Source organism: Epinephelus lanceolatus, chromosome 24 (assembly GCF_041903045.1).
Source record: "Epinephelus lanceolatus isolate andai-2023 chromosome 24, ASM4190304v1, whole genome shotgun sequence".
Lineage (NCBI taxonomy): Eukaryota > Metazoa > Chordata > Actinopteri > Perciformes > Serranidae > Epinephelus > Epinephelus lanceolatus.
The window spans coordinates 8,990,124-9,014,361 of NC_135757.1; the positions used below are offsets into that span (position 1 = coordinate 8,990,124).

At 45.2% G+C, this 24,238-nt stretch overlaps 1 protein-coding gene across 2 annotated transcripts in view; it reads right to left on the reverse strand.

Moving 5' to 3' along the window:
* Nucleotides 1-714: 714 nt before the first annotated feature.
* Nucleotides 715-24,238, reverse strand: part of LOC117250080 (lysine-specific demethylase 6A-like) — a 34,395-nt gene continuing 10,871 nt past the window's right edge. The window contains exons 3-30 of one of the 2 annotated variants that reach the window (XM_033616067.2): nucleotides 24,036-24,144; nucleotides 23,789-23,838; nucleotides 23,301-23,359; nucleotides 21,088-21,208; nucleotides 18,675-18,729; nucleotides 17,818-17,852; nucleotides 17,035-17,128; nucleotides 16,817-16,943; nucleotides 16,428-16,526; nucleotides 16,000-16,219; nucleotides 13,148-13,285; nucleotides 11,398-11,529; nucleotides 11,241-11,312; nucleotides 11,047-11,154; nucleotides 10,189-10,569; nucleotides 8,550-9,427; nucleotides 7,598-7,727; nucleotides 7,019-7,124; nucleotides 6,725-6,930; nucleotides 6,560-6,621; nucleotides 6,372-6,446; nucleotides 6,136-6,284; nucleotides 5,923-6,037; nucleotides 5,638-5,825; nucleotides 4,638-4,779; nucleotides 4,422-4,548; nucleotides 3,530-3,700; nucleotides 715-1,970 (exon numbers count right to left, since the gene is read on the reverse strand). In XM_033616067.2, coding sequence (XP_033471958.2) covers nucleotides 1,941-1,970; nucleotides 3,530-3,700; nucleotides 4,422-4,548; nucleotides 4,638-4,779; nucleotides 5,638-5,825; nucleotides 5,923-6,037; nucleotides 6,136-6,284; nucleotides 6,372-6,446; nucleotides 6,560-6,621; nucleotides 6,725-6,930; nucleotides 7,019-7,124; nucleotides 7,598-7,727; nucleotides 8,550-9,427; nucleotides 10,189-10,569; nucleotides 11,047-11,154; nucleotides 11,241-11,312; nucleotides 11,398-11,529; nucleotides 13,148-13,285; nucleotides 16,000-16,219; nucleotides 16,428-16,526; nucleotides 16,817-16,943; nucleotides 17,035-17,128; nucleotides 17,818-17,852; nucleotides 18,675-18,729; nucleotides 21,088-21,208; nucleotides 23,301-23,359; nucleotides 23,789-23,838; nucleotides 24,036-24,144 — 4,179 coding nt within the window. In that variant the 3' untranslated portion in view covers nucleotides 715-1,940. The remainder of the gene's footprint in view (nucleotides 1,971-3,529; nucleotides 3,701-4,421; nucleotides 4,549-4,637; nucleotides 4,780-5,637; nucleotides 5,826-5,922; nucleotides 6,038-6,135; nucleotides 6,285-6,371; nucleotides 6,447-6,559; nucleotides 6,622-6,724; nucleotides 6,931-7,018; nucleotides 7,125-7,597; nucleotides 7,728-8,549; nucleotides 9,428-10,188; nucleotides 10,570-11,046; nucleotides 11,155-11,240; nucleotides 11,313-11,397; nucleotides 11,530-13,147; nucleotides 13,286-15,999; nucleotides 16,220-16,427; nucleotides 16,527-16,816; nucleotides 16,944-17,034; nucleotides 17,129-17,817; nucleotides 17,853-18,674; nucleotides 18,730-21,087; nucleotides 21,209-23,300; nucleotides 23,360-23,788; nucleotides 23,839-24,035; nucleotides 24,145-24,238) is intronic. The other variant, XM_033616068.2, reaches the window with a different exon arrangement.

Genomic DNA, 24,238 nt, shown 5'->3' on the forward strand with positions numbered 1-24,238 from the left:
GCAACGCTGACAACACATCTGAGACCCAGGGAGCCTGCTTGTTTGTCATATTCCCTCTGCATGAAGAAGTTTTGCTCCTCTTCATTTCCTGTCCTGGCTACAATGTGACACCTGGGCGGCCATTTTGGCTCAAACTGGAGGTGCAGAGCCACAGGGTGCACAGCGGTTGCTCAGTAGTCAGTGTAGATCCTGTGGGGCTGGCAGCAGCTACATCTGGCTACTGGGTCTCTGCTGGCAGCCAGGTTGATCAGGACACTTGAGAATGACAGGAGGCTCATATGTAGCAGCCTGTTAATTTCTCTTATTGGAATTCCTTTCTAACATTGTCCATGTGTAGTTCAAACACTCTGCTTGTGATCTTTCTGCCAGGCAGCTTTTAGATTTCAAAGGAAATGTCTCGAATGCCCACCCACTGTGAAGAGAAAAGCCTTCAACGGAGTTAATCCGAGACTGCATGGGTAGTTCAGAGGACACAAGACATTTTTGTTATAAATATAAAATGACATTTTTGAGATACTGGGTGAGTTCTGAACCTGGCATTCAGTGTAGGATTCTGTGTGTGTCAGTCTACAGCTACATTGTCTGCTGGGTTTCAGGCCTGTACTCTTACACATCAATGTTTTTACAGGTGTTTGTTTTTATTTTAATAATACCTGTAAAGAATGCTACATATAAGAAGTGTTGTGGTGTGTCTGAGGAACCAAAATGCATGGATAATTTGACAACTTTGTGTTTATTGACTCATCATAAAACATTCTTCAAACAATAAAACAATTTTAAATGTCCGTTTCTGTACAATGCTTGCTAAGCAATTTTATTTATATATAGAAAATGTAAGAGGAGTTGTGTTAAAATGACAAAACTCCTTCAAATTTAATGGCAGGTACTCTGGAAAAAATAACAGCATTCCATCAACAAATATTTTCAAGCAATAAATATGTATTTATAAATAGTGTAAATTTACATCAAGATTAGAAACATAACGAAACAAAAAAATCACAAATTAAACTTTATTCCATAAGTCTATGTGCAACCCATTCTCTTTGTGACTTGGCTAGTAAGATTTTTTTTTCATATTTTTTTCCTTTTTTACCTAATAAACAAAATGTTTTTAAAAGAACAAGACGAAGATAAAACGTAAAAGCTGTAAAAAAAAAAAAAAAAAAAAAAAAAAAGAAAAAGAAAAAAAGAAAATCACCTTAACTCTTCACATTACAAATTTTTTTTTGGAGATTTTGCTGTCCAAAGAGTCTTAAAATTACTATCTACCATAGAAAAAGACCAGTTAGGCTAGTGCTCCTTAGAAGGGAAAACTGAAGAGAGGGGGGGGGGGGGGGATTCTCTAAATCAAAGCCAACGTTTCATCCTGTTACCAGTATAGAAAAAGAAAAAGAAGGGAAAGAGAGAAAGCTTGTCAAGTCAGTAGTCTTTTTCGGGTGGTGTTGCCAGTTGTGACATTTAACAAGTATCTACAAAACATTTTTTCATCACGCACTCCTCCCCCTCGTCCCCCTGTTCCCAACCATTTTTGATTAAGTCCTCCATTAAAACAGGGCTGAGCCATTGTCACTAGAGGGGGCTGGGAGGGAGGCGGGGGGAGGGGGGGAGAGAGAAACAAGTCCTGTTAGCGAGCTCGGTGGCGCCCCCCTCTGGAAGGGCCAGGCCCCAGCACTTCAAACAGGTTGCATAGACAGACACACTCGGCCGCCTCAGCCTCCAGCCGTCGCTATGGAGACCAGCCATAATGGGAGGGGGCGGTGGTGGGTGGTGAGGGTGGGGGGGGGGGGAGACGGCCTTGGCTTTCCTGAATATCAGAAATGGTCCGCGTATGTAGATGTTTGTTCTGTTTTTTTTGTCTGTTTTCTTTAAATCTTAATACAAGTTCCTGTAAATGGGCTTCATGGCTCCACAGCAGAAGAAGAAAGAGGTGACGCCTAATGTCAAGATGAAGATGAATGAAGAGGAGGGGCCTGGGGAGGAAGAGCAGACACGAGAATTAGTCATGGCATTGAATTTATCAGTATGACAGGTCAACATGTCGATACACCGTAAGATTTCTACCTCTACTGGCATCACGTCGTATGGATTTAATTGTAACCACACCCATCACCAGTCACCCATAAACATTATCTGTTAAAAACATCCTTGTTCAACCAATCTGCTAACCCTGACACGAGGGAACAATAAGTTTGGAAATTGCTGCAGCCAGCATCAGTGAAACAGGCTGTTGTGGAGCCACTCGGGGCGCATTCACCGTCAATTTACGTTCATTAAATGTGCTTGTTTTTGCCACTGACAGGCTCAGATCGGTAATGTAAGTGTCTTACGGTATTACAGAAAGGACCCTACAGACGACTGAAATGTTTTTCCATACCTTCCGCTTGTTTTGTGTCCAAGTTTGATGAAAGGAGAGAAATCTCTTGGACTGTTCCGCATCGTCCATATCAGCTAAATATTCAGCCTATTACAAATATTACTTGCACTCCTCTCTCCAGCTCACTAACGTTTCCACCATTTTCTTGCTGCAACAAGTCACCTGTTTTAAAATTTCAGAACAACACTTCTCCGTTAGCGAGACTTGAACACAAAGCAGACTGCAACAAGTGAAAGGTAGGGACGTTTAGTGTCTCTAGAGGGTCTGTGCGTGTGTTACGAACATGACATCTCCTTTAGCAAGGCTTGGGACACAAAATACATTGGAACAAGCAAAAGATACCACAAAACAGGTTGGGGGGGTTTATGAATCTTGTAAGACACTCATATTCAGAACGTGTCAGTGGTAAAGACAAGCACTTTAAATGTAACATACCCAGAGTGGTTGCATCGTAGCCTCTTCTGCACACTCTCTAAATGCTGGACCGATTTAAAAAATTGTTGTTCCCATGAGTCACTTACGCCACTTTTACACAGCCTGTTCAAGGTGGGAATGTCGCACCATTATTCTTGCAGTTCTTTCTTAAAGCTACACTTGCAGAATTGTGGAGGTAGTAGCAGCACCCAATCAACATCTGTGTTAAGGGTCAGCTGGCAGGACGGGGCAGGTGCGACAATTTGACGGCTTGTTCCGTGCGCAACCCCACCACAAGAAGATTTGAAAGCAGGTAGTAGCAGTTAGCAGCTAGCTGGCAGACGAACTGCAGCTTTAAGTGTTTGCAAAATGGGAAGATGATGACGTCCAGGAGCTCCTTAACCTCCAAGAAGGGGACGAAATCAGCTGCCATATAACAGGTGCTAAATGATTGTTACTGCCATGTTAATGCCACTGTTGTATGTCACACTAGAGGCAGACACTTGTGTTACAAGTCGCGCCAACTTTTGTTTCCAGGGTGCCAGCATGCCATCTAAAATCACACACTTGGGTGGCTAAATTATGGGACTTCACAGCTGCCGTATCACACAACCTCTGTGTAAAAAGGGCTACTCTATCAATCACTAGCTTCTGTATTTAAATTTCAGATGAACTGATTCACTTAAATGTTTAGTTTGAAACAGGCGCTTTAAATGTCTCTCCCTCCGTCAGGTGACTTACTAAAGTGAACTGGTCGTAGACCTGCATTAGGTCCTCCATCCTGTGCTGCTCCAGGACCACGAAGGTGTCCAGCGTGGCGCTGCCTTTCCTGGCACAGTCCTGGCAGTGGACCATGTACTGCTTCTTGGACAGGAGCTCGCGGCGCACAAACAGCAGGTTGAACACCTCCACCTGCAGAGGACACACACACAAACACTCACATGAGAGGGGGTGCAGACTGAATGGCTCCAATGTCATTTCTATTACATTGCAACTCGGAGCTTTATTTATGAATCTGAATGAAGCTGAGCGATGGCAGACTGCAGTAATGATGTCATTCAGAGACAAATCCCGGAGCTGCTCCACAGACGGTGAATAATGGAGCAATTTCGAGGGCACAATGACAGCAGACATTTAATTGGATATGGACACATTTCTGCTAAACAGCCGAAAGTGCTGCATTCAAATAAAACCCATTAGCAGAGCTGTTAATTAGCTCAAACAAAAACTGAGTCTGCCTTTAATTCAGTGTCAAAGGAACAGCTGATCACAAGTCAGTGACAGCAGAACTGCAGAATATCTACTATACCCTTCCCTCCATGTGTGCATCTGTAAAGTGTAATGTCTTATGGATCACATAGACATACACATATGCACTGAGATGCAACCGTTCAGTTTTATTCCCTCATATTTTTCAGACTGATTCAACTCAGACCAGCAGAGGTACACTCAGGACATTTGGTTCCAATCCAACATGTACGGTACAGCGTGTCGTTCCTAATGTGAGCGCTTAAGAACACGGCGAAACAATGATTTTATACTTGAAATAAGTGTGAGCTGCTTTTCCGCAAATGTGAAATCCTGTTAGAATTCACACCCCTGACGCTGAAATGTTCCCCGTGTGCTCACTGACCTCGCAGATGGTGCAGTAGTGGGCCGGCTCGTCCCTGGTCCTCGGCCTCAGCACCGTTTCCTTGCCGGCCGTCGCCAAGGCTTCCTTTACCCACTGGCACTGCTTCAAAGTCCGCAGCAAGCAATACCTGGGACAAAAATACATTGTGTTACATTAAAAAAAAAAACAGAGAATCCAACTTCTGCAAACAAACTTCTGGGAGATCCTGCAACTCACTTGATCATCTCAAACAGCTTGTGGTCGGACACTTTGATGTTGCGTGCCATGTTCCAGGAGAGGTGCACCATGGGAACCATGGACTTGACGCTCTGGAGCTTATTCCACTCGTAGCGCTCCACGGCCAGCTTGTACTGGTGGGCTGAGAAATAAGTGGGAAACATACTGAACGTTACTTGACATGAACTTTAGACACTAGGAGATGTTTATGTGCAATAAAAAACGTCATCGCAAAGACAGACGCATCAAAAAACAGACTTTGGGAAGCGGTGACGTGGATAGCATAAATAAGTGCACCGGTTAGATTGACAATAACCTCCTGTAGTAATCAGCTCAGTGATCAGCTAAAAAGGTCAGTAATCAGCAGAAGAGCATTTCAAACATCACATTAAAGGTCATCATATCAGATATACTTCGTGTAAGACAAGCGATCGCAACAATTAATGCACATATAACCAACCCCTGTGAATTCTGTGAGAAGTCTTGCTCTATCACCGCAACAAATTTGACCAATTCCCATGAATTTCACCAATCACAGCAGTCCCCCGCTCAATGCCACCAAATTACTTCCTTGTTTCTGGTAAGGCTATTACATGAAGGCTATGAAGGGGTACGACACAAGCGTAACGTAACTGCAGCTGCGATGTTGGAGGGTTACAGTGGATGGCGCTAAACATAAAGGGATGGTGTCTGCTCTCTGGGTGTTTTAGCTTCTTTGGGTATGCTCGACCTGGCGGAAGTATTTGGGTACCCTCGAATGTACAGTGGAGCATTTTATTAGGAACTTTTCAATAAATAGGTCTGCGGCAATCCCAAAAAAGCCCACAAAATCCTGGAGAGACAGAGTACTACATGTCATACTTGACAAAGCCAAGTGGTCAAAGACAAACAAAGCCAAGGATTTTAAAAAATGTGGGGGAATATTACAAGTACAATAGACCATCCTGTAGCCGCTTGAGTACCATTAACGTCAACCCATATCCCCTAATCCCCTGCGTACCTGTGAGAGGTCCGACATTCCAGGCGATGTTATTGCACCAGCCGATGGCCTGGACCCAGTGCACGGTGCCGGTGTTGAGCCACACCAGGTCGCCCGGTCGCTGAATGAACCGATAGACGGGTACGTCAGCCTCATACAGGTCCTCCAGGTTGGGCCACCACGAGCCCATCAGGAAGTTGATGTTGTTCCTGGAGGCGCGGAAGAGAACGACAGTTATGATACATACATGAGCCGAGGGGCGACGGTGCGATTCACATCTGTACACCTTGGTTTGATCTGTCTTACTTTTCACAGAAGTTGCTCATCACTCCCCAGTAGGGCTCCGGCACTGCGAACCATTCACAGTCTCCTGGTCCGATGTTGATGTTGACTGCACAGAAGTTATTGTGTTCCTGGTGACCTGGAGACACACACACACACACACACCTCGTCACTGCACAAATCCACGCAGAAAAGCTGAAGGTGTGTCACAGAGAGTAAGCGTGGGTGTGTGTGAACCTGCTATCCTGCTCCCAGGGACCTTCATGTAGAGCTGCACTGTGTTCATGCCCAAGATGGTGTGACCCACGTGGCTCAGCAGGTTGCCGGCGGACACGACCCGAGCGAAGGCCGGCAGTTTGCTGAGCTCCTGGAGCTGCTGCTTCCACCTGAAAGAGAGTGGGTATGGCGCTTGTATGTTGATATGCTCTGAGCGTTTGAAGGCATCTAAAAGGCAACAACGAGATCATACTCACTTCCTTTCATCCGACACATCGATGTTGGTTCCGAACTTGATGTGCTTTAAGGGTCCCCTTCTTTTCCGTGCAACGCTGAAGACACACACAAAAGCATTTCTTAAAACATAAATCAATTCAAAACCATGCTCAGAGCCTGGAACTTTCTAATCTGCCTAAATAATCAAACTAAATCTAAAGAACATTACCTCTCTGCTGATGCTGGCTCTGTGTCCGAGGGCTCCTTTAGTGCCTTCTTCTCATTCTCCTCCTGGAAACAAACAGGAAGTGCATTAAGCCAGCAGTATGCCAACAGTAAATTTTTTTTTGTATCCTTAGATGCCCTAAGTGGACAGACATGAAGCTTATCTCACCCTCAGGGACTCCTGGAAGGAAGCAGCCTGATATTGGGCGTATTTGGCGATGGTGGTGTGGGCGCGGGCGCTCTCGCAGCGCCACATTTTCTTGGTGCCGGTCGGGTCCCAGTTCTCGTCGGCGGGCTGAGAGAGCTGCGTCCAGACCTCCACCAGGTGCTCTGGGTTGGCCTCGACCAACGTCTTTGTAGAGAACAGACCCAAGTCTGCAGAGAAGCGGGCAAAAAAGTTAGATGTCTCTGTGATTTGAAGGAAAAACACACATATAATACACACTGACAACAATGCACTTACCCAGTTTGAGTGCTCCAGCCAGTCCTCTGATGACAGTGACAGGGTTGGAGGGGTTTGTGCAGAACTGGTGCAGTGGGGGGAAGAAAGCGTCCCTCTTGTTCTCCAGCTGGTCAGGACAGGAAACAGGAAGTTAAAGGGGGACAGGAGGTGTTTAGGGCGAGACAGCAGGTCAACAGAAGCTGAAGAATAATTTGGGATGCAGATCAGCTAAATTTAAGCACTTCTTGCCACTCAGGAATTGATTTAAATAAAATACCTCAGAAACACCACATTACTACACCAAGACCCTGAGGAACACCACAGACAACTCCATGATGTGATTAGGTAACAAAACATTTGGAGATTTTGGTAGGAGCTGCATTTTTCGGCGATTAGATGGCAAGCACTTCTACTCTGAAAACTGCTGAGAAACCTCTTTATTGTAGGTAGTTTCATATGATACCAGCATCTTGCTTTAAAACCCACTCAGCCTGCGACAGCCTCTGACAGACAGTAACGTCGGCCGAGGACGGCAGCGGCCCCGGGGAGTGGAGGAGGAGGTTAGAGTAGCTTGCAGCCTTGTGGGTGGGTGATACTCACATAGATGCTAGGAGTGGGAGGGTTGAGCTTGTCTTTGGGCAGGGCTGGTGAGGGCGGAGGGGGCAGCCGGGGCGGGGGGCACTTATCGAGGAGGATGCTGCTGTTGGAGAGACCGTTCCTCCCCAGGTTTCTGCACACACACACGATGCAGAGAGTGTTTACAGTGATGGCACAGATGAAACAGATCATAAATCAGGCAAGTGAGAGACAAATAAAACACTAGGAAACAATGCTGTCCTACCTCAGAGCTCAGATACACTCCCTCTTAGCAGTCCATTTAACTGTCATGTTTTATCAATCACACCTCAAATACAGGAAAAGTAATTTCCATAGAAATTAAAATAGACGAAGCAACCAAATGGAGGTATCTGTGCTAAATAATATCTGCATGGCAACAAGACTGCCCAGTAGCCTTCGGTGTTGTTTACAGTTACATAATTATTTGCCTTTGGTTCTGTAGTTCCTCTGAAACTCCACTGGGAGGAGACATTTTCAAAACAAACCACCAGCTCAGCCGAACCAACTCATGTTTGCACCATTTTATAGCCTTAAAACTCTGATAGATTCATCGTGTAAACTCATGTGACCTCACCAATCTCAACCTCGGATCTGTAACATTTTGGAAAACATGGAAGACGTACATCACACTGAAGCAGCCACCCATTTACACTCATCAAAACCATTTTTGTACCTTGCACTCATTTCTAAACCCCTGCTTTAGTGTGCAAAAACAGAGTTTATCACATGCTGTAAAGCTAATGCAGGTCTTGTGTACTTAAAGCTCTGTCATGGCGTGACTGTCTGTTATCGTGCTTTTGTCAACGCCATCATTTCCTTGCCAGGAGCATCATTCCTGCCAAAGGAGGAATGAAACAGGGCCGGCAGGATACTGTCTGAGTGCATCCGCAGGACACTGTGGTGTGACAAAAACAATGAGGGCTCTCAGTCTCACCTGCAGGCCTTTAGCACGTCTGTGGAGCTGGGGTAGATGGATACTGAAGATGATGATGAAGAGGAGCTGTGTCCGTGTGGAGGCGTAGCTTTGAGACTGGTGACGGTGGGCGGCTCAGCCTTCAGCGGGCTTTGAGAGTCCTCGGAGATGCCTCCTTTGCTGTTCCCGTTCACGGCAGGTGCAGCAGGTGCGGCGGTGGCGGGACTGTGGGCGCCTGTTTGGGTGTGTTCTGAGGATTTGGGTGAGGGCGTGGCGGTGGATATGGCAGAGATGGGCGAGGAGGCAGCCGAGCTGCCCTGCGCGTGGGGGGTGGAGGGCAGGACGGCCGGGTGGATGTTGTTGACTTTCTTGTGGGGCTCGGACGTGGCGGGTGCTGTGGATGCAGTCCCTTGTGACGGTCCCTCGCCCTCCTCTGGGCCCTTCCCCCCTGCCAGCAGGGCAGATAGCCTAGGATTGTCTGTGCTAAGGCTCGGCTTCTCGCCGCCTTCTGCCACCTTGCCGTCCCCCGAGTGTACGTGATTGGCTAGGCCATCTGTCGACGCCACTTTGCCATCAGCTGACGGCTGCGGCAATGGCGTCTTGCCCTCAGAGCCCCCGTTGCCGAGGGATGCGGCTGCCGTGATGAGGGCGGCTGCGGTGTTGCTATCTTTGGTAGCGGACGCACCAGGTGCTGCTCCACCTGAGGTAGAGGAGTGGGGGAGGGAGGGAGGAGATGGGAGGTGGTTGTGAGCCTGCTGTCGTGGTGATGGGGCGTTAGTGGAATGTCCAACCTGATTGTTGGGGTGCACAGGGGCGATGGAGTTGGGGGTCTGGGGGTGAGAGAGGGTCCCCTCACTACTGGAGCCCGTCGCATGTGGAACACACCCCGTCTGAAGCCCCTGAAGGAAGAAGAGCACAACTGTTATATAGTGAAAGCAGTTTCCACGGCATTTTGACAGCTGATGATCCTTGTGTGGACTGAAACGCTGCAACTGAGCAGCAACATCCCAGGTTGAAAAATTAAGTCAATGCAGAAGTGCCACAAACTGCAGCTCCTCTAATGGCCACTTGAGGTCGTTATTTTTTGGAAAGTACTTTTTGTGTTCATGGTTTTAAGCTTTTTTTTTAGCATTGACATTTTCACACTTTACCATAGCTGTAAATGCCTCATGCTAACCAAGCTAGCAGCTAGCGTTAGGCTTATCTCCACCTTTTGTCCAAATATGTCCACTTCTGGCTCCAAAAATCTGCCAATGGGCGACATCACGGTGGCTACATCCATTAATTTATTCAGTCTGTGGTTGTGAGCCCTACCAGAGACCACTGATAAGCCCAAATGTCCCACTTCAGATTCATTTTCTGTATCTGTGTCACATGGTACATGTTACGTCATATCTTGGCTCAGTATCAAACATTGGGGATGTACGTCAGAATTCCTGCATACTTTAATTTATCGCAGTCTCGTGGGAGGGATTTCACAGCTTGATTCATGAAACCAGTTGACGGATTTTCTCTTTTGACAGTGATTTACAACAGAGCCAAGTAGGTCAGTGGGATAAAACAGAATTATATCCATTTCTTAACTGAGCAAACTTGCCAGAGGGACGTGTGGATGCTCTGTCACAGGAAGTGAAAGAAAAGACGAATAGTGATGTCAAACCTGAGAGGAGTTTAGGTGCAGGGCCTGGCGCGGCGTGGCGTCCTGTGTTTGCGTGCTTGTGCAGGTGTGAGGTAGCAGTGCTGCGTCGCCGCTGCCGGCAGGTTGCAGGTAAGGCACGTCTCCGTTGGGTCCTGTGGCCGTGGGCCCTGACTGATTATTACTACTGTTACTACTGTCACCCACAGGGAGAGAGTCTGAGTGTCCGTGTGTCCCGGGGCCCACGGGCCCGTTGGCCAGCGGCTGAGGCGGACACAGGGGTCGGTGGGGTCCCAGGTGGGGCCGCGTGGGGTGGAGGCTGGGGTTCGGGGAGGGGAGGGAGTTGGTGGTGGGGCCGTTGGGAAGAGATGGGCGCACCTGACCTCCTGAGGCATTCTGTCTCATCTGTAACAAGACAAGATGGCAGCCATAAACATTTGAAAATATCTTATGCCATCGGGAGAACCAGATGGGTGAGCTCCACCATCAAAAACAACATTCAGAGTAAGAAAAAACAACTGAAATTCACACTCTTACCTGTCAATGGTTAAACTTTCTTGCTCTAGCTTGTTCTGTCTACGTGCCAAACCACAACAGTTAACGCCTACGCATGCCACAAACACACACACTGACTCACGTTCGTCAGACCTGAAAACTCTCGCAGTGTTTACACACTCTGGATTAATGAGTTTATTTATTCTACAAATTAGGGTTTAAGCCTTCAACCACCCAGCACCATCTTTAATGGAATGTGGACTGTGGAAATGTAATGCAGTGGCACACGCAATGCTTGACAGACGAGAGAATTGTGCATTTTTTGATGGTGGAGAGTACGCAGCCCGTTTTGACTCACATCCACTGTCACACATTCAAGGTTCCTACCTGGTGCTGGTGCTGCTGCATCATGGCGAACTGAGCCTCCAGCTGCCCCAGCATCTGGAGCTGCGGCGGCTTCAGGCTGGCCCGGTTACTCCGCAACTGTTCCAGCACCTGGAGACGAGACAACCAAACCCAGAGCTCACACACGAGTCGAGATCATACATGAAGACGAATACAAAATGAGGGATGTTACGTACCTGTAATTTCTGTGGGGAGAGGTACCAGTTGGGAACTGGCTGCTGTGGTGGGTTACTGACCCAAGAATCACCCTGAAAGACACACAATACACAATTGTATAACGCCGACTATAAGATGAAAGCAGCAGTCAAATGACGTAGACACTGTGGTGTTTACCTTGCCCGGGCTGGATGCTCTCCTCCTCTTTGCTGGGCAGGACTGGTCCTCTGCTTGGCCCAGCGGGCCCACGTGAGGGGGCAGAGACTGACCCGAGCCCCCGCCCTCTGCACTGTGATTGGGCTTACAAGCCTGGAGATGGAGGAGGGGGATTGCGGGAGCGCAGGCAGAGGGAAGCAAAAGAAATGTAAGGAGGAAAAGAACGTAAATAGACGGACATGACAAAAAGGTTGTGGGAGGAAAGAGAGTGAATCAAAGGGGGAAAAATAAAACGGAGGGAGCGTGTAAAAAGTTTATTTATCAAGCAGCAAAAGGGAGAAAGCAGTACAGCAAGAGGGAAGGGCAAAGCAAGGGATGGAGGATAAGGACAGAGAGACAAGGAGAGAAGCACTGTGATTTTTGTGTTGGCGCTTCGACAAACAAGCAGGACATGTAGAGCAAAAACATTCCTGTGTATCTGAAGGTGTTACTTCATAGGGCAAGGACAGCCCCGGGGCAGCTGGGAGTTCATCACTAAAGCTTCGTGTCAACACCTGCAGCCCTCAAAGTCTTCAGTTAATTTTTCACAGCGATCCTTGCTGCACTTTGAGACAATTTAAGGCCGCTGCAGCTGTTCAAGGGCACAGTAGCAGAACTCGACCTTTAAAGCAAAAGGTTGCATCGCGTTCTGCAAAACGAGCCGTGTGTGACTGCCCGGGAATTTAGCTTGAGGAAACTTCATGGTTGCTTTTAACCATGAGTAGCATTAGCTTGCTTTGACTAATATCCCCATTCACACTGACATCAGTCTCACAAGTCAATAAATCAACAAATCAGTAACACAACAGTGATCACACACAAACATGGACACAACAGAGCTACTCGCATCTACTGTATGATGGGCATGAATGAGTGAAGTGGTAATGGAACACTAGGGGGCGTTGCTGGGGCTTTTGTGTGCAGCTGCAGGACATCTAAGGTCAACTACTGAAAGGGGAGGAAGATGGACGGAGCCAATGGGAAGCTGGGAGGGGGATACTCTACGGCAGCACGACCTCACCAATCACACTGGGGAAAGGGGGCGGGGTGGGAAGCCAAAAATGAGTGTGAGAATTATCCTAAAACACAGCCACTTGACTTCGAATTACTTTAATCTCTCCCACTCTGAACCAAAGCAGATTAAGAGCAAACAGCAGCGTGGTGCAGGTTCAACACCTCAAACTGGATTTGTTAAAGAACTGCAGGGGGGGCGGGGTTAATCCTGAATACCACATTAGATTAAAAACAGGATTAATAGAAGGAGAAATTGAATGGGAAAGAATTGACAAAAAAAGCACAAATGCTTTGTTGAGTTGTTTTTTGGGTTTACGTGAGCTGAGCGTGATGGGTGAAGCCGAGTGACTACGGTGCTGTGGAGGAGAAAGGGGGTGCAAGGGTGGGTAACACTTGGCTGGACCCCTCCTTGGTCAGGACAGATGCCATAAAGCAGCCTGGACATGTTGGATTAGAAGTGTGGTGAATAAATTCAAGGTCTCCGATGTGAGTAAAGGAAGTGTGTTTTCGTGCATGCTGTCGGGCGTCTTTAGACACAGTGTGGAAGGTGGAGTTAAGCTCAAGTGTTACCCATCAGTATGGACAACATGCGCATGTGCTGACCTGCAGGTATGTCTGTGTGTACGTTACGTGTCTGAGTGTGCACTCAAAGGTAGGGGAAGGGGAGGGAAGGAGGGAGGGGAGGTGGAGGTGTAAGTTGCTCTATCTGGTCTCTCACCTGCTGTGGTGCACTGCTCAGGCCTCCCTGCCTGGAGGTTAGCTCAGCTGGGATTGGTAGACTCCATGCCTCCTCAATAAGAGGGAGCATTTTACTTTTACCCTGTAGGCTACTGAGCTGGGGGTTACTCAACTGAGCCTAGGGGAATGGAAAACGACGTGAAAAAACAAAAAAAATAATAAAACACAAGGCTTTTTTTTTTGGAATTAAAAAAATAAATAAAAAAACGATGACCTCAAAACAAGGAAATGATCAGCAATGGTAAATAGGTAGAGGTTATAACACAAGTGAAGCTACGTTGATATGCAAACTTGTGTCTCGGCTGGCGAATATACCTACGTCATGTACAGCATCAACCACAACAAGGAGGCACTTGAATGACATTCAGTAACAGTAATCCCAGACACAGTCACAGTTCCATTAAAACAAGCGTCTGGGCTTGTCTTAATGCCATGAGTATATGCTAACATGGTGGAAATGTAACATTCCTTCATGCATATGTAAAGGAGAATGACAAATATTGATGGGTAAATTAACACATGAGATATGGGGATTGTTCGAACCCCGGTTCGGCTCTCAGTAGTTTCACCATGAATTAGTCTATCTCAAATAATCCTTAACAAAAAGGAAAATTACTCCGTCCCTAATATGACACTGCACAGGACACGCAACAAAAAACTTGGGCTCAAAAAAGGTGCCAGTTACCTATCAGCCAGGTATGAGTTAAAGGGATAGTTCAGATTTTTTAAAGTGGGGCTGTATGAGGTGCTTATTCATAGTCAGTGTGTAACAAACACAAGACGTCTGTCCGCACGTCCCCAGAGTTTGGAGAAGCAGGCTGAAGTACTGACACAAAAGCTGAGCAATGTACTGCTGTGGATGGGGGCCAGCTTTTAGCCAGCGAAAAATAATACCTACCGAAAGAAATGAGTGTACGCTATATTGAGAATATTTTTGCTGCTTTACTTCGCTGTCAGACAGCCTGTTTTGACAGGAAAGCCTATCTATGATGTAAATCCACCAGACTCCATTGAGGAAAACAGAAGCTTAAGCTCACTTAAAGCGACACTTACCTTTCTGGAAATTTTAGGCTTTTCTTTGTTTAGGTTAAAATGCTATTAATAAGCTGATGGCACACTAAAACATAAGTGAATTCCACCAGAGATACATACTCATAATTCTAGCATTCTCATGTGGTTCTGAGAAAACTCCGACCAATCGTTGCATTCGGACCAAATGCAATGATTGGCCGAGTGTCCGAGTGTCCGAGTGTGTGTCTTCCCCACGTGGAGGCCTCCGACTGACCTAACCGCTCACGTAGCATTCCCTCATTAACGTTATCTTCCTTGTGCGTTTCCACTTACTCGTCACGCTAACGCTACTCTCTAACGTTAGCACTGTAACCTTATTGTAAAACTCATCAGTCATCACTGACTCCGGTTGAGTTTTAAAACTCTGGGGTTGCGTTTGACTGTCTTGGTTGTAACATTACACTTGCTCTCCTCTTCTGTGTATCTAACGTTACCTTGCCAACGCCTACGTCTATCATAGACGTAATAAGGATGTAATGGAGGAGGGGGGAGTAGGCCGTTGGAGGGAGGTGGAGTTGCAGGAGGAGGGGGATGGGACTTTGGAGGGAGGTGGGAGTTGTAGATGCACAAAGTGCTGTGTGAAATGCAATGAAGGTAAGAGTTCCTTTAACTTCTCACCCTGTCATATTGTTTTTAGGATTATGTTTTTGCCTTGATTGATAGGGCAGCCCTAGATTGACAGGAAAGGTGGGAGACAGAGGGAATGACACGCAGCAGAAAGTCTCAGGTTGGAATTGAACGGGCCGCTGCCAAGGACTCAACCTACATGGGGCACGCATGAAACCAGGTGAGCTAGCTTTAGCTAGCTTCTGCTTCTCCAAACCGGGGATGTATCAACCGACATCTACTGTATGTAATACACTAACTGTGAATAAGTACCTCTTAAAATCCCACTTCAAAAAAATCCTAACTGTCCCTTTAAGGTCTTGAAAGAATTGGGAGGTGTACAGCCAGGCAAAAATAAAATGCCATCAGAGATCCCTGGATTTTATGCGATTCTGGACACTGGATTCGGTTGGTGCAAAACTCTGCTTTGTGTCTGACAGAATACTCTCATCACATCCCTGTGGAATAATATATAGGCTTATTTGGCACACTTGTGGCTGCACAGGGATGCTAGCAGAGAAAAAACAGGAGAGGAAACGGTAAGAAACCCTGTTCCATTTCAACTTTAGAAGGGTTGAGAAAAAGAGATCTCCGTGTAGTTCTCAGCATGAATTTTAAGTTGCATGACGAGAGAAATTTCGTTATTGATATTGCCCACAATACATGAGATGTACCAAACTGCATTTGGTGAACCCCAGAGCAGCATCGACAAATCAACACCAGCCAGCAGTTGTAATTAGGGATGTCCCAAACTGATCCAGACATTTTCCTGATGGATCTGTATCTGCCGTATTAATCTGTCTGTCCAGGTACGCCAGCTGTCACACACACCCAATTAAGCTCTGTTAAAACACTGGAAGTCAACAGCGTTGTGAAGGAGTGACCCGTGGAGCGCACAAATTAAATTAACAGCAGCCAGCAGTTTCAATTAATGATGTGACAGCGTGCGTCGGTAACTGAATCACTGATGTTCCTCTTCTCTAAACTTCCTTAATGCAGCGCGAGACACCTGTCAAATATTTCGACTGCTTCACTGACTTCATGGGGACATCCCTACTGGTGAATGTCTGTGAGCGAAATGCCACTTTGGTTTTAGCAGCATCCAACCAGCCACGGTACGGCCACTTCCTGCTTTAACTTCCTCTCTCCACCCACCTGCAGGCATTTGATGCGGTGGGTTAGCGCGGTGGTGTTGGTGCAGCCCTTGCTGCGTGTGGCGTTGATGTAGCACTTGATGGCGTCGTGCGGCTGGTTGCAGGACTCGTAAAGCGTGCCCAGGTCCATCCAGGCAGCGGCGTGGCTGTGGTCCAGCTGCACGGCGCAGATGTAGGCCTGCAGAGCGTCCATGGGCTGGTTCTGCTGCTGGTACAACACCCTGGGGAGGGAGGAGAGGACATGGGAGAGGAGAGGGAGGCATGGAAGGAGACAAAAGGTGCGGAGAGAAGGAGCAACGTGGAGGGGAGGTGTAAGGGATAATTAAGTGATTGAATCAAGGTTGGATAGATTGAAAAACAGAAGACGGTAAGAATACAGATCACTCCAAAAGTTCAGAAACCTAAAAGGTGACACACATTGAGCCTTACCCTATAGAGCACCAGGTATCTGCACTGGCCTCTGATTTGTCTATGGATTGCCGATAAGAGATGAAGGCGTCCTGGACCTTCCCAATACTAGAGTAGCACCTGCAGGAGAACAGGCTATGAGGGCGGGGCTAAACACATGGGAGACATGTATGCAAACAGACAAAGAGCTTCCTTCTTCACATTATCATTTGAACATGATACTTTTCTAGACTGCACGTGGCTGAGAAGTGCTACTTTGGATCCAAGGACATACAAGACCAAAAAAGGAGAGGACAGACTTGTACTTTACTTTGTGATCAATAAGTTCCAACCACCTTCAGATCATTTTCAAAGCACTGCAAAGCTTAATTACGCCCTCTTCTGATGTCGTGAACGTGTGTGCGACCTACCTGCCAAGGAAGTACCAGGACTGTCCAGAGTTGGGGTCGGCCTCCAGAGATTTCTGCAGACACTGGATGGCATAGCTGTCCCTGCTGGCTCTGTCCCCGAGCTGTTCCACTGTGTGATGCATCCAGCCTGGCGAGTGACACAATAAATCAAGTAATGTTTTCTCATCTCTCGGACACAGACAAACTTTTATTCAAAGTTCCTCTTTGCACAGTCTTACCTAGCTGCTGCAGGGTAGTGGCCTTCACCTGTGCAGGAAGATCCTCCGTCTGCAGGAGGCTTTCATAGGCCTCCTTGGCAGCCCGGTATCTCTTCTGGATGTGAGAAGTGGAGAAGTGATGAGAGGGGTGGGGAGAAGAGAGAATAAAACACCAGTTAGAAACGGTGAAGTTTCATTTCTTCAATGTGCAGCACAACAAAACAGGAGCGCCATTGTAACATTCTTGACGGCGCTCCCCACACCTCCAAATTTAGCCCACTTTTGCCTCCAAACGTTTGCTGCTCACCGGCAGCACGCAACCTAAGATGTTCCACTGCAGCGTTGTGTTCTGACACAGCACAAAAAAACCCCGCACATTAGTCGTGAAGCGCTCCCAACGCCAGCAGGAGCTACTGTACTCCTCTACTGAAACCGACATAAAGAGAGAGAGAGAGAAGGAGACCACCAGCATACAAAAGAGGGGGAGACAGACTTTCTTGTTTCCGTGGCAACCCCGTCGATCGACTCAGAGTAATCTCCTATCCCGTCCTGCATGCCACCCACTCACGCACCCTGCTCCCTCCTCAATTTGTCAGCACCTGGTTCAAATACTAAAAAAAAAAAAAAAAAAAAAGCAGGGCTATCCCCTGCGTTCCTGTGATTTCACAGCGCTGGCTCTGTAATGAGCCATCGCCTTGGACATTCAGTTCATTCACAAGACTTATTTATCCACAATTACAAATGGCAAACAGACGTCTCGTGTCCTTGGGAGACGGCACAAGTTCAATAAAAGCGAGCACTTACCTGAATCTCATACAAATGAGCAATGTGGAACTGAACTGTAAAAGGAGAGAACAGGAAACATGTTAGACAGAGGTTATTAAGCGTTTAAGAAAAGGTTTCCCATCCCTACACAGAGTTAGTCCTCCTCACAGTCTTTTCAAGTCTTTGAAAAGTAGCGCTGCGTTGTCAATAAATAGGTGTCAGGAAACCCAAGGTTGCCTGTCTACATGAGGTGTAACAGACCAGATAGGTAGCCGTGCTCCTGGCGGCACCTTCCTTTGTCTGGAGCGCTGCAGTGTCTGATCTAAGCTGCCTGAGTGACTCTCAGCAGATGGAGGGAGAGAGAGAGGAGGGGAGGGAGAGAGAGAGACAGAGAGGGAGAGAGAGAGTGGGGAAGAAAGATGGGGGCTGCCCTTGCTATGTCTGTGTGTCTATGTGTGCGTGTGTGTGTGTGTGAGCGAGAGCAGGAATGAGGGGGACACAATGAGGCAAAGGCAAACAGCGAGACGCTTGGCAAAAAAAAGAGGGATATTGCTGTCGCCAAGGTAACAGGTACTGGGGCGGGAGAGATGAGATGGCAGCGGCATATCAAATAATGCCAGCGCTCTACCCAGACTGAACCCCGGCAGCTGAACATAATCTAACAGTCAGTGAACACAATGAGGTGTTTGAGTTTCCCTGCTGCTGTTTTCTTTGTGCGCCGACACGATGCAGACGACTTTTCCACTCTGCGATCAATTGATGTGAGTGGTGCAGTCTGTCTGGATGTTTATACCCCACATAAAAATGCACATATAAACACAGAAAGTCTATACTTTCTGTCATCTACAAGAACAAATAATCAAATTCAAATCCAAAATGAAAAAGAAGGTGCTTACTTTCAGCTTTGGACAAAGTGCAGGGGTTGGAGTCAATCAAAGCCAGCTGAAAATGCTGTGAGAGAACATGAGGAGAAATCAGTACAAGCACACACAGAACAACTGGCATCCGCCATCCATCCATAATACTGCTTTATATATCACTGGTTGCCAGGAGCCATTCAGTCACAGTGGCACTGTCGCAGTGGGAGCCCCATCTTTTACTGTTCTGCTTCACTCACTCGCTGTGTTAAACTAATCTTGAGACATAAAAAAAGCTGCTGATAGTAACTCAACACTTCCTGCATGTGCTTCATCATAAATCTATTAAAAAGTAATATGCCTTTATTGTAAAATTAGCTTGTGAAATGACACTGCTACTCAAACATGGGAAGAAGGCGATGAGATACTTAATAAATGGCCCCGAAAATTAGCAAGTTATTAACATGTTATTAACGTTATTAACTAAGAAGCTTACTCAAAAACAAGCCAAAAAAGTAGAAAATGAAACGAGACAAAAACAAACAAGAATAAATGAAAATAAAAAAACAACCAAACCAAGAAAATTACCTAAAAATAAGCAACATATAGAAGAAAAAAAATCCCCCAAAATAAGCAAAAAAAAAAAAAAAAAAAACACCTGAAAAAAGTAAAAGTAAAAAATGAAATGAGTCAAAAACAAACAAGTAAATTACCTGAAAATAAGCAAAAATAAAGAAATAAAATCTAAAAGAAAGACACAAAGGACAAAAAACCCAATAAACTAGAAAATTACCTAAAAATAAGCAACAAATCAGAGAAAAAAATACCCGAAAATAAGCAAAAAAAGAAAAGTAAAAAAGAAAGAAAATTACCTGAAAAAGGGACAAATAAAGTAAAAAAAAAGAATAGAAATAAAAAACAACCAAACCAAGAAAATTACCTAAAAATAAGCAACATATAAAAGAAAAAAATCCCCACAAATAAGCAAAAAAGAAAAGTAAAAAAAAAATACCTGAAAAAAAAGGGATGAAGAAAAGTAAAAAATAAATAAATAAAAATATTAAAAAAATAAACAAACCAAGAAAACTACCTGATAAAAATGTGCTATAAATTAAACTAAATAATATCTGTATTTATTTTCTGTGATATTTTCCTAGTTTTTTTTGATGATTTTCTAGTAACACTTTTCTAATAATGCTCATTTGTTGCCATATTTTAAAGGCTTGTGAAAACCATCTGAATGCAGCACAACATAATGAATGTTTATTCAGGTTTAAAAGGGATAAGTATTATTCTTTTGGATAGTTCGAGAGAAATTTTCACAAATGTTTCTTGTTTTGTTGCATCTTTTCTTGTTCCCAAAGTTAATCGATGACCGTAAGCCTGAAGTGTTTATTAAAGTCCCGGTAAATATTTTAATTTCAACAGCTACTAAATATTTTTTATTTGTTCTGAATTCAGCTCTTTGAATTCAAAATATGACATTTCTTTATTTAAATGTCTTTCAAATGCTTTTTTTTTTTTCCAATGTTCACAAATTTAGATCCAAAAATTCAAGTTTCAATGTTAAAAAAAAAACAAAAAACAAAACACAAACTTTTGATTTTAAAACTGCTTTCTTGGTTCACATGACAGACAGACCAAGAAATCCATTCAATTGCATTCAGGCTCGACTGACTATCCTGTCCTTGGTTGCCCGGATGTTGCCATTTGAAATTTTTCAACTCAAATTTTTTTGATCGAAGTTTGACGAATCATATTGTGCTTATGTTCTATAAATATAATCTTTCAACTTGCACTTTTAAATTTTTATTTGAACATTTGACTATGAGCACCCTGAATCTTTTCTTCTGGAAACTCTGAAACTTCAATTTTTGAGTGTAAAACTGTGAACATTGAAAAATATACTTTCAAATGCAGCTTTTCGAGAACTTCCATATTAAATTCAAAGAGGTGAATTCTGCTATTTTGCTAAAAAACTTTCAAATGTCACTCTCACACCTGGTCCCTACCAGCGTGCGGTGCAATTTTATATGACCATGCGCTAGCTCAGGGGTTACCAATCTATTGTGTCTACATTCGCTCACTAACATTACCAACATGTCTAAATGAGGCTTCATAAATATGTTTTACCATAATATGGCTACTCTGCTTTGCAGCAATGGCGGTGAAAGCAAACAAATCTATACACGTACTATTGAAATTTTTACTTTTTCCCCCTTTTTCTAGCTTGAAATCCATAGCTAGCCTAGCTCGACTCAAGACTAGCCATTGCTATCGAGGTTCAGCAAAGTTTAGGGCTTAAGACGCCAGGCCGTAAACGTATGACACACGAATTTATACAATTGGAAAATCTAAGAATCACTTTAGGACTACTACAATGCTCAAGGAAGGTGTTTAATGTTACTAATTTCCATATAATTGTGCTTCTGTAAGCTTTGGGTGGACATACCTTTAGGCTTGACTCATAGTCTGTGTTGACCTTGAACATGAGACCCAGGCGTAGGTGGATCTCTTTGGCCCGGGAGAACCCTGGGTCAATGTACAGCACCTCCTGGAATGCTTTAATCGCCCTGTAGGACCAACGAGAGCATGATGAGTAAAGACTACGACAATATGATGGAAGGATAAGATAAATAAGAATTGCCATGCATCTGAAAGGAAACTGTCTTTATTAGTTCTGGGCTGAAGGAGCTGAACAACAGGTGTGAGCACGACCCAAGATGCAGCACATTCTGTCGGTCAAACAGTCAGCGCTCATTCAAGTCACGCTGCATGTGTGCTATCTCCAACTGAATACTAAAGATGTTCCTTCCACAGTAACTGAGAACATGCCCCATTTGTTATGTACTTTCTTTCTGCTGTTCTTGCTTCACAATCAGACAGCGCTGAATAAACCAATACTGCAGCACACAGTCAAACAACACAAGCTGTATTTGCTTCATTGTGGTGCTGTGAGGAACGCTGCAGGCGAGCAGGACGTCCTTGGCCTCTTCAGAATAATGCATTTGCCTCTTGAAAACTATTTCTGACTGTATGATGCTTGTGTCTTGACGCTTTTCAATCTGTCAAGAGATCTGAGCTAGTCTGGTTGTGGCGTTACCATGGAAACAACACAGGACAGCTTCACACGCAGCTGGTAACAACAAACACATGAACATATACAAACTGTAACTGAGCTGTGTGATCCTGTGCTGAAGTTGTGTGTGGCATCAACAACAGGTTACGTCTCCTCCGATTCCAAGTGGAAACGTGTGGCGTGAATTTACATGTCTCATGGAATCTATGTTGGTTGCCTGGCAACTGCCCTGTAAAACCACATTACACACTATATAGACCGAAGCCCTGATGATACACCAATGACAACAGGCACTTCCAACTGGTGATTGTTTGGAATTGCAGAGATGGGTGAAAATTGGCAAACTTGGTGGTTCTGCTGTGCTATTTACATTGCAGCATTTCAGGTGGTGTCTGTACCGCTAAAAATTGGGCTACCCTTCGTTGCATTTCCATCAGTGTTTCCACAGGATATTGTGCACTAAAATGGGGGGTTTTTAGCTGCGCATCTTGGCGTTTGTGCCACCAAAACTGTGATTTTCTTGGCAACAGGCTGCTGCATTTTCAGCCTTGTAGTGCTACCAACATGGGTTGTTTTCCAGCAGCTAATTGAAACAGTTCCAGCAGTGTTTGTACCACCAAATTGGGGTGATGCTTTTGGGAACACATTGCCCTATCTTCATGAAACTCAAGCAAGTCCAGTTGCCTGTGATATAGCACTATGAAAAATCCTGCTGCATTTCCTGTGCTGTTTTCAGCAGCTATTGTTCGACCAAAACGGAGTGTTTTTAAGCAACACATTGCAGCATTTCCTGGGGCAATCGTGCAGGTATTTTAAGCCAAAAACACAATGTTTTCTGAACTGTAACCAAGTGTTTTTTGTGCCTAATCATAATCATATTGAAGTGTTTCAACATATCCACTGCATATTAGTACTGCTCCACTCTTTGTTCTTAACAGGCACCCCCAAACATACCAAGACTAAATCATGCAGCGGTTTTCTACCGAGAAGTGACTGTAAACAAACATTTTGATTGAGTCTATAACGTGCTGTCGGGTTGCAGCGGTATACCAGTTTCAAGATACACAATGATATGAGCGTTGATGGTTATAATACTATGTACATTTGAAGCTGTTTCCAATCTTTATGCTAAGCTAAGATAAGCTAAGCTAACTGGCAGCTGGCCTCAGCTACATATTTACCAAACAGACCTTATTTAAAATAATGACTGTGGAATTGTTTCGCAGAAAGTCACAATGTTTTGAAGACAAGACGATATTTCCACAATTAAAGTACAACAGACTCATTATAGCAGTGGTTCCCAACTGGTGGGTCATGGTCCAAAAGTGGGGCCCAGGTCCAATCTGAATGGGCCGCAAGTGTTTTGCAAACATGTCAAGTTTGTAAAAAACACACTTTTTTCTTTCCTGCTAGCAACGGACAGCTGCTTGACAGAGACGGCAAACTATCTTAACAACATGACGCTGAATTTATTAAACTGCATGGACCTTAAACTAACGACTAAAGAGAAATCTGGACCAGTTGGGAACCACAACATTAGGGTGTACAGTTTCTGTGCAAATGGCATAAAGGTAGTTTGTACTCACCACTGAAAGGCATTATAGTGGAAGTAGACCATTCCCAGGCCATACAGAAAGGCAGCATTCTGGGTGGGATGGAGAGAAGGACAACAGTTCAAATTAAACAGATTAATAAAACCAGCAAAGAAACATAATACCAAGTTCACAATGCAACCATGTGTCTCCAAAACTGTGTCCTTGTAAACAAAAGCCATTCATATTTACATGACCTCGCAGCTACGCGGTTGAGTAATCAGGAAAAACAACAACTATCAATCTCACCGCAAAGTGTCATCAAGTGTCAGCGAAAGCAGCACAAAACGACTGTGACACGGAACCTGAAACTGCATATTATACCAGCATCTAACCAAACTGAGACCATACGTGCTTCCTGTGCATGGGCAAGTGGATGTGTGTGAAAGAATGAATGTGTTTGTAACTGACAGGGCGTGGGAGTATCACTACCTGAATGGGAAAGTAAGCACGAGGGCACGTGTGTGTTGTTTGTATCTTACCTTCCAGTAGTCTGACTGTAAACTGTAGTACCTCTGGTATGCCGATAATGCTGCAATTTAAAGGAGAGGGAGGCTGAGAATTTATCAACAACACAACAACAACACGCCGCTGAGGAAATGTGCGCAGTCAGCATTTGTGTCAAGCTGGAGGGGAGCCGACTGCGTGTCTCCAGATGCTTGGAAACATGTGAGGAAAGGATGACTCGGCAAAGCACTCGAGTGGAGGTGAAGAGGAAAGATTACTCACCTTTCGGGTAATCCTCCAACAGGAGGTTGAAGTGGCCGAGCTGGCAGAATAGCTCAGGCTCCACTTTGCCCTCGGCCTTAAGGATGAGCGAATCGTAGCAGCGGACAGCCTGCGGAGAACAGCACAACAAATTGTCTCAACTGTCTGATATTGCGCATAGAAAAGAAACACAGCAGGGAACCAGAGAGAAAATCATTCAGAAC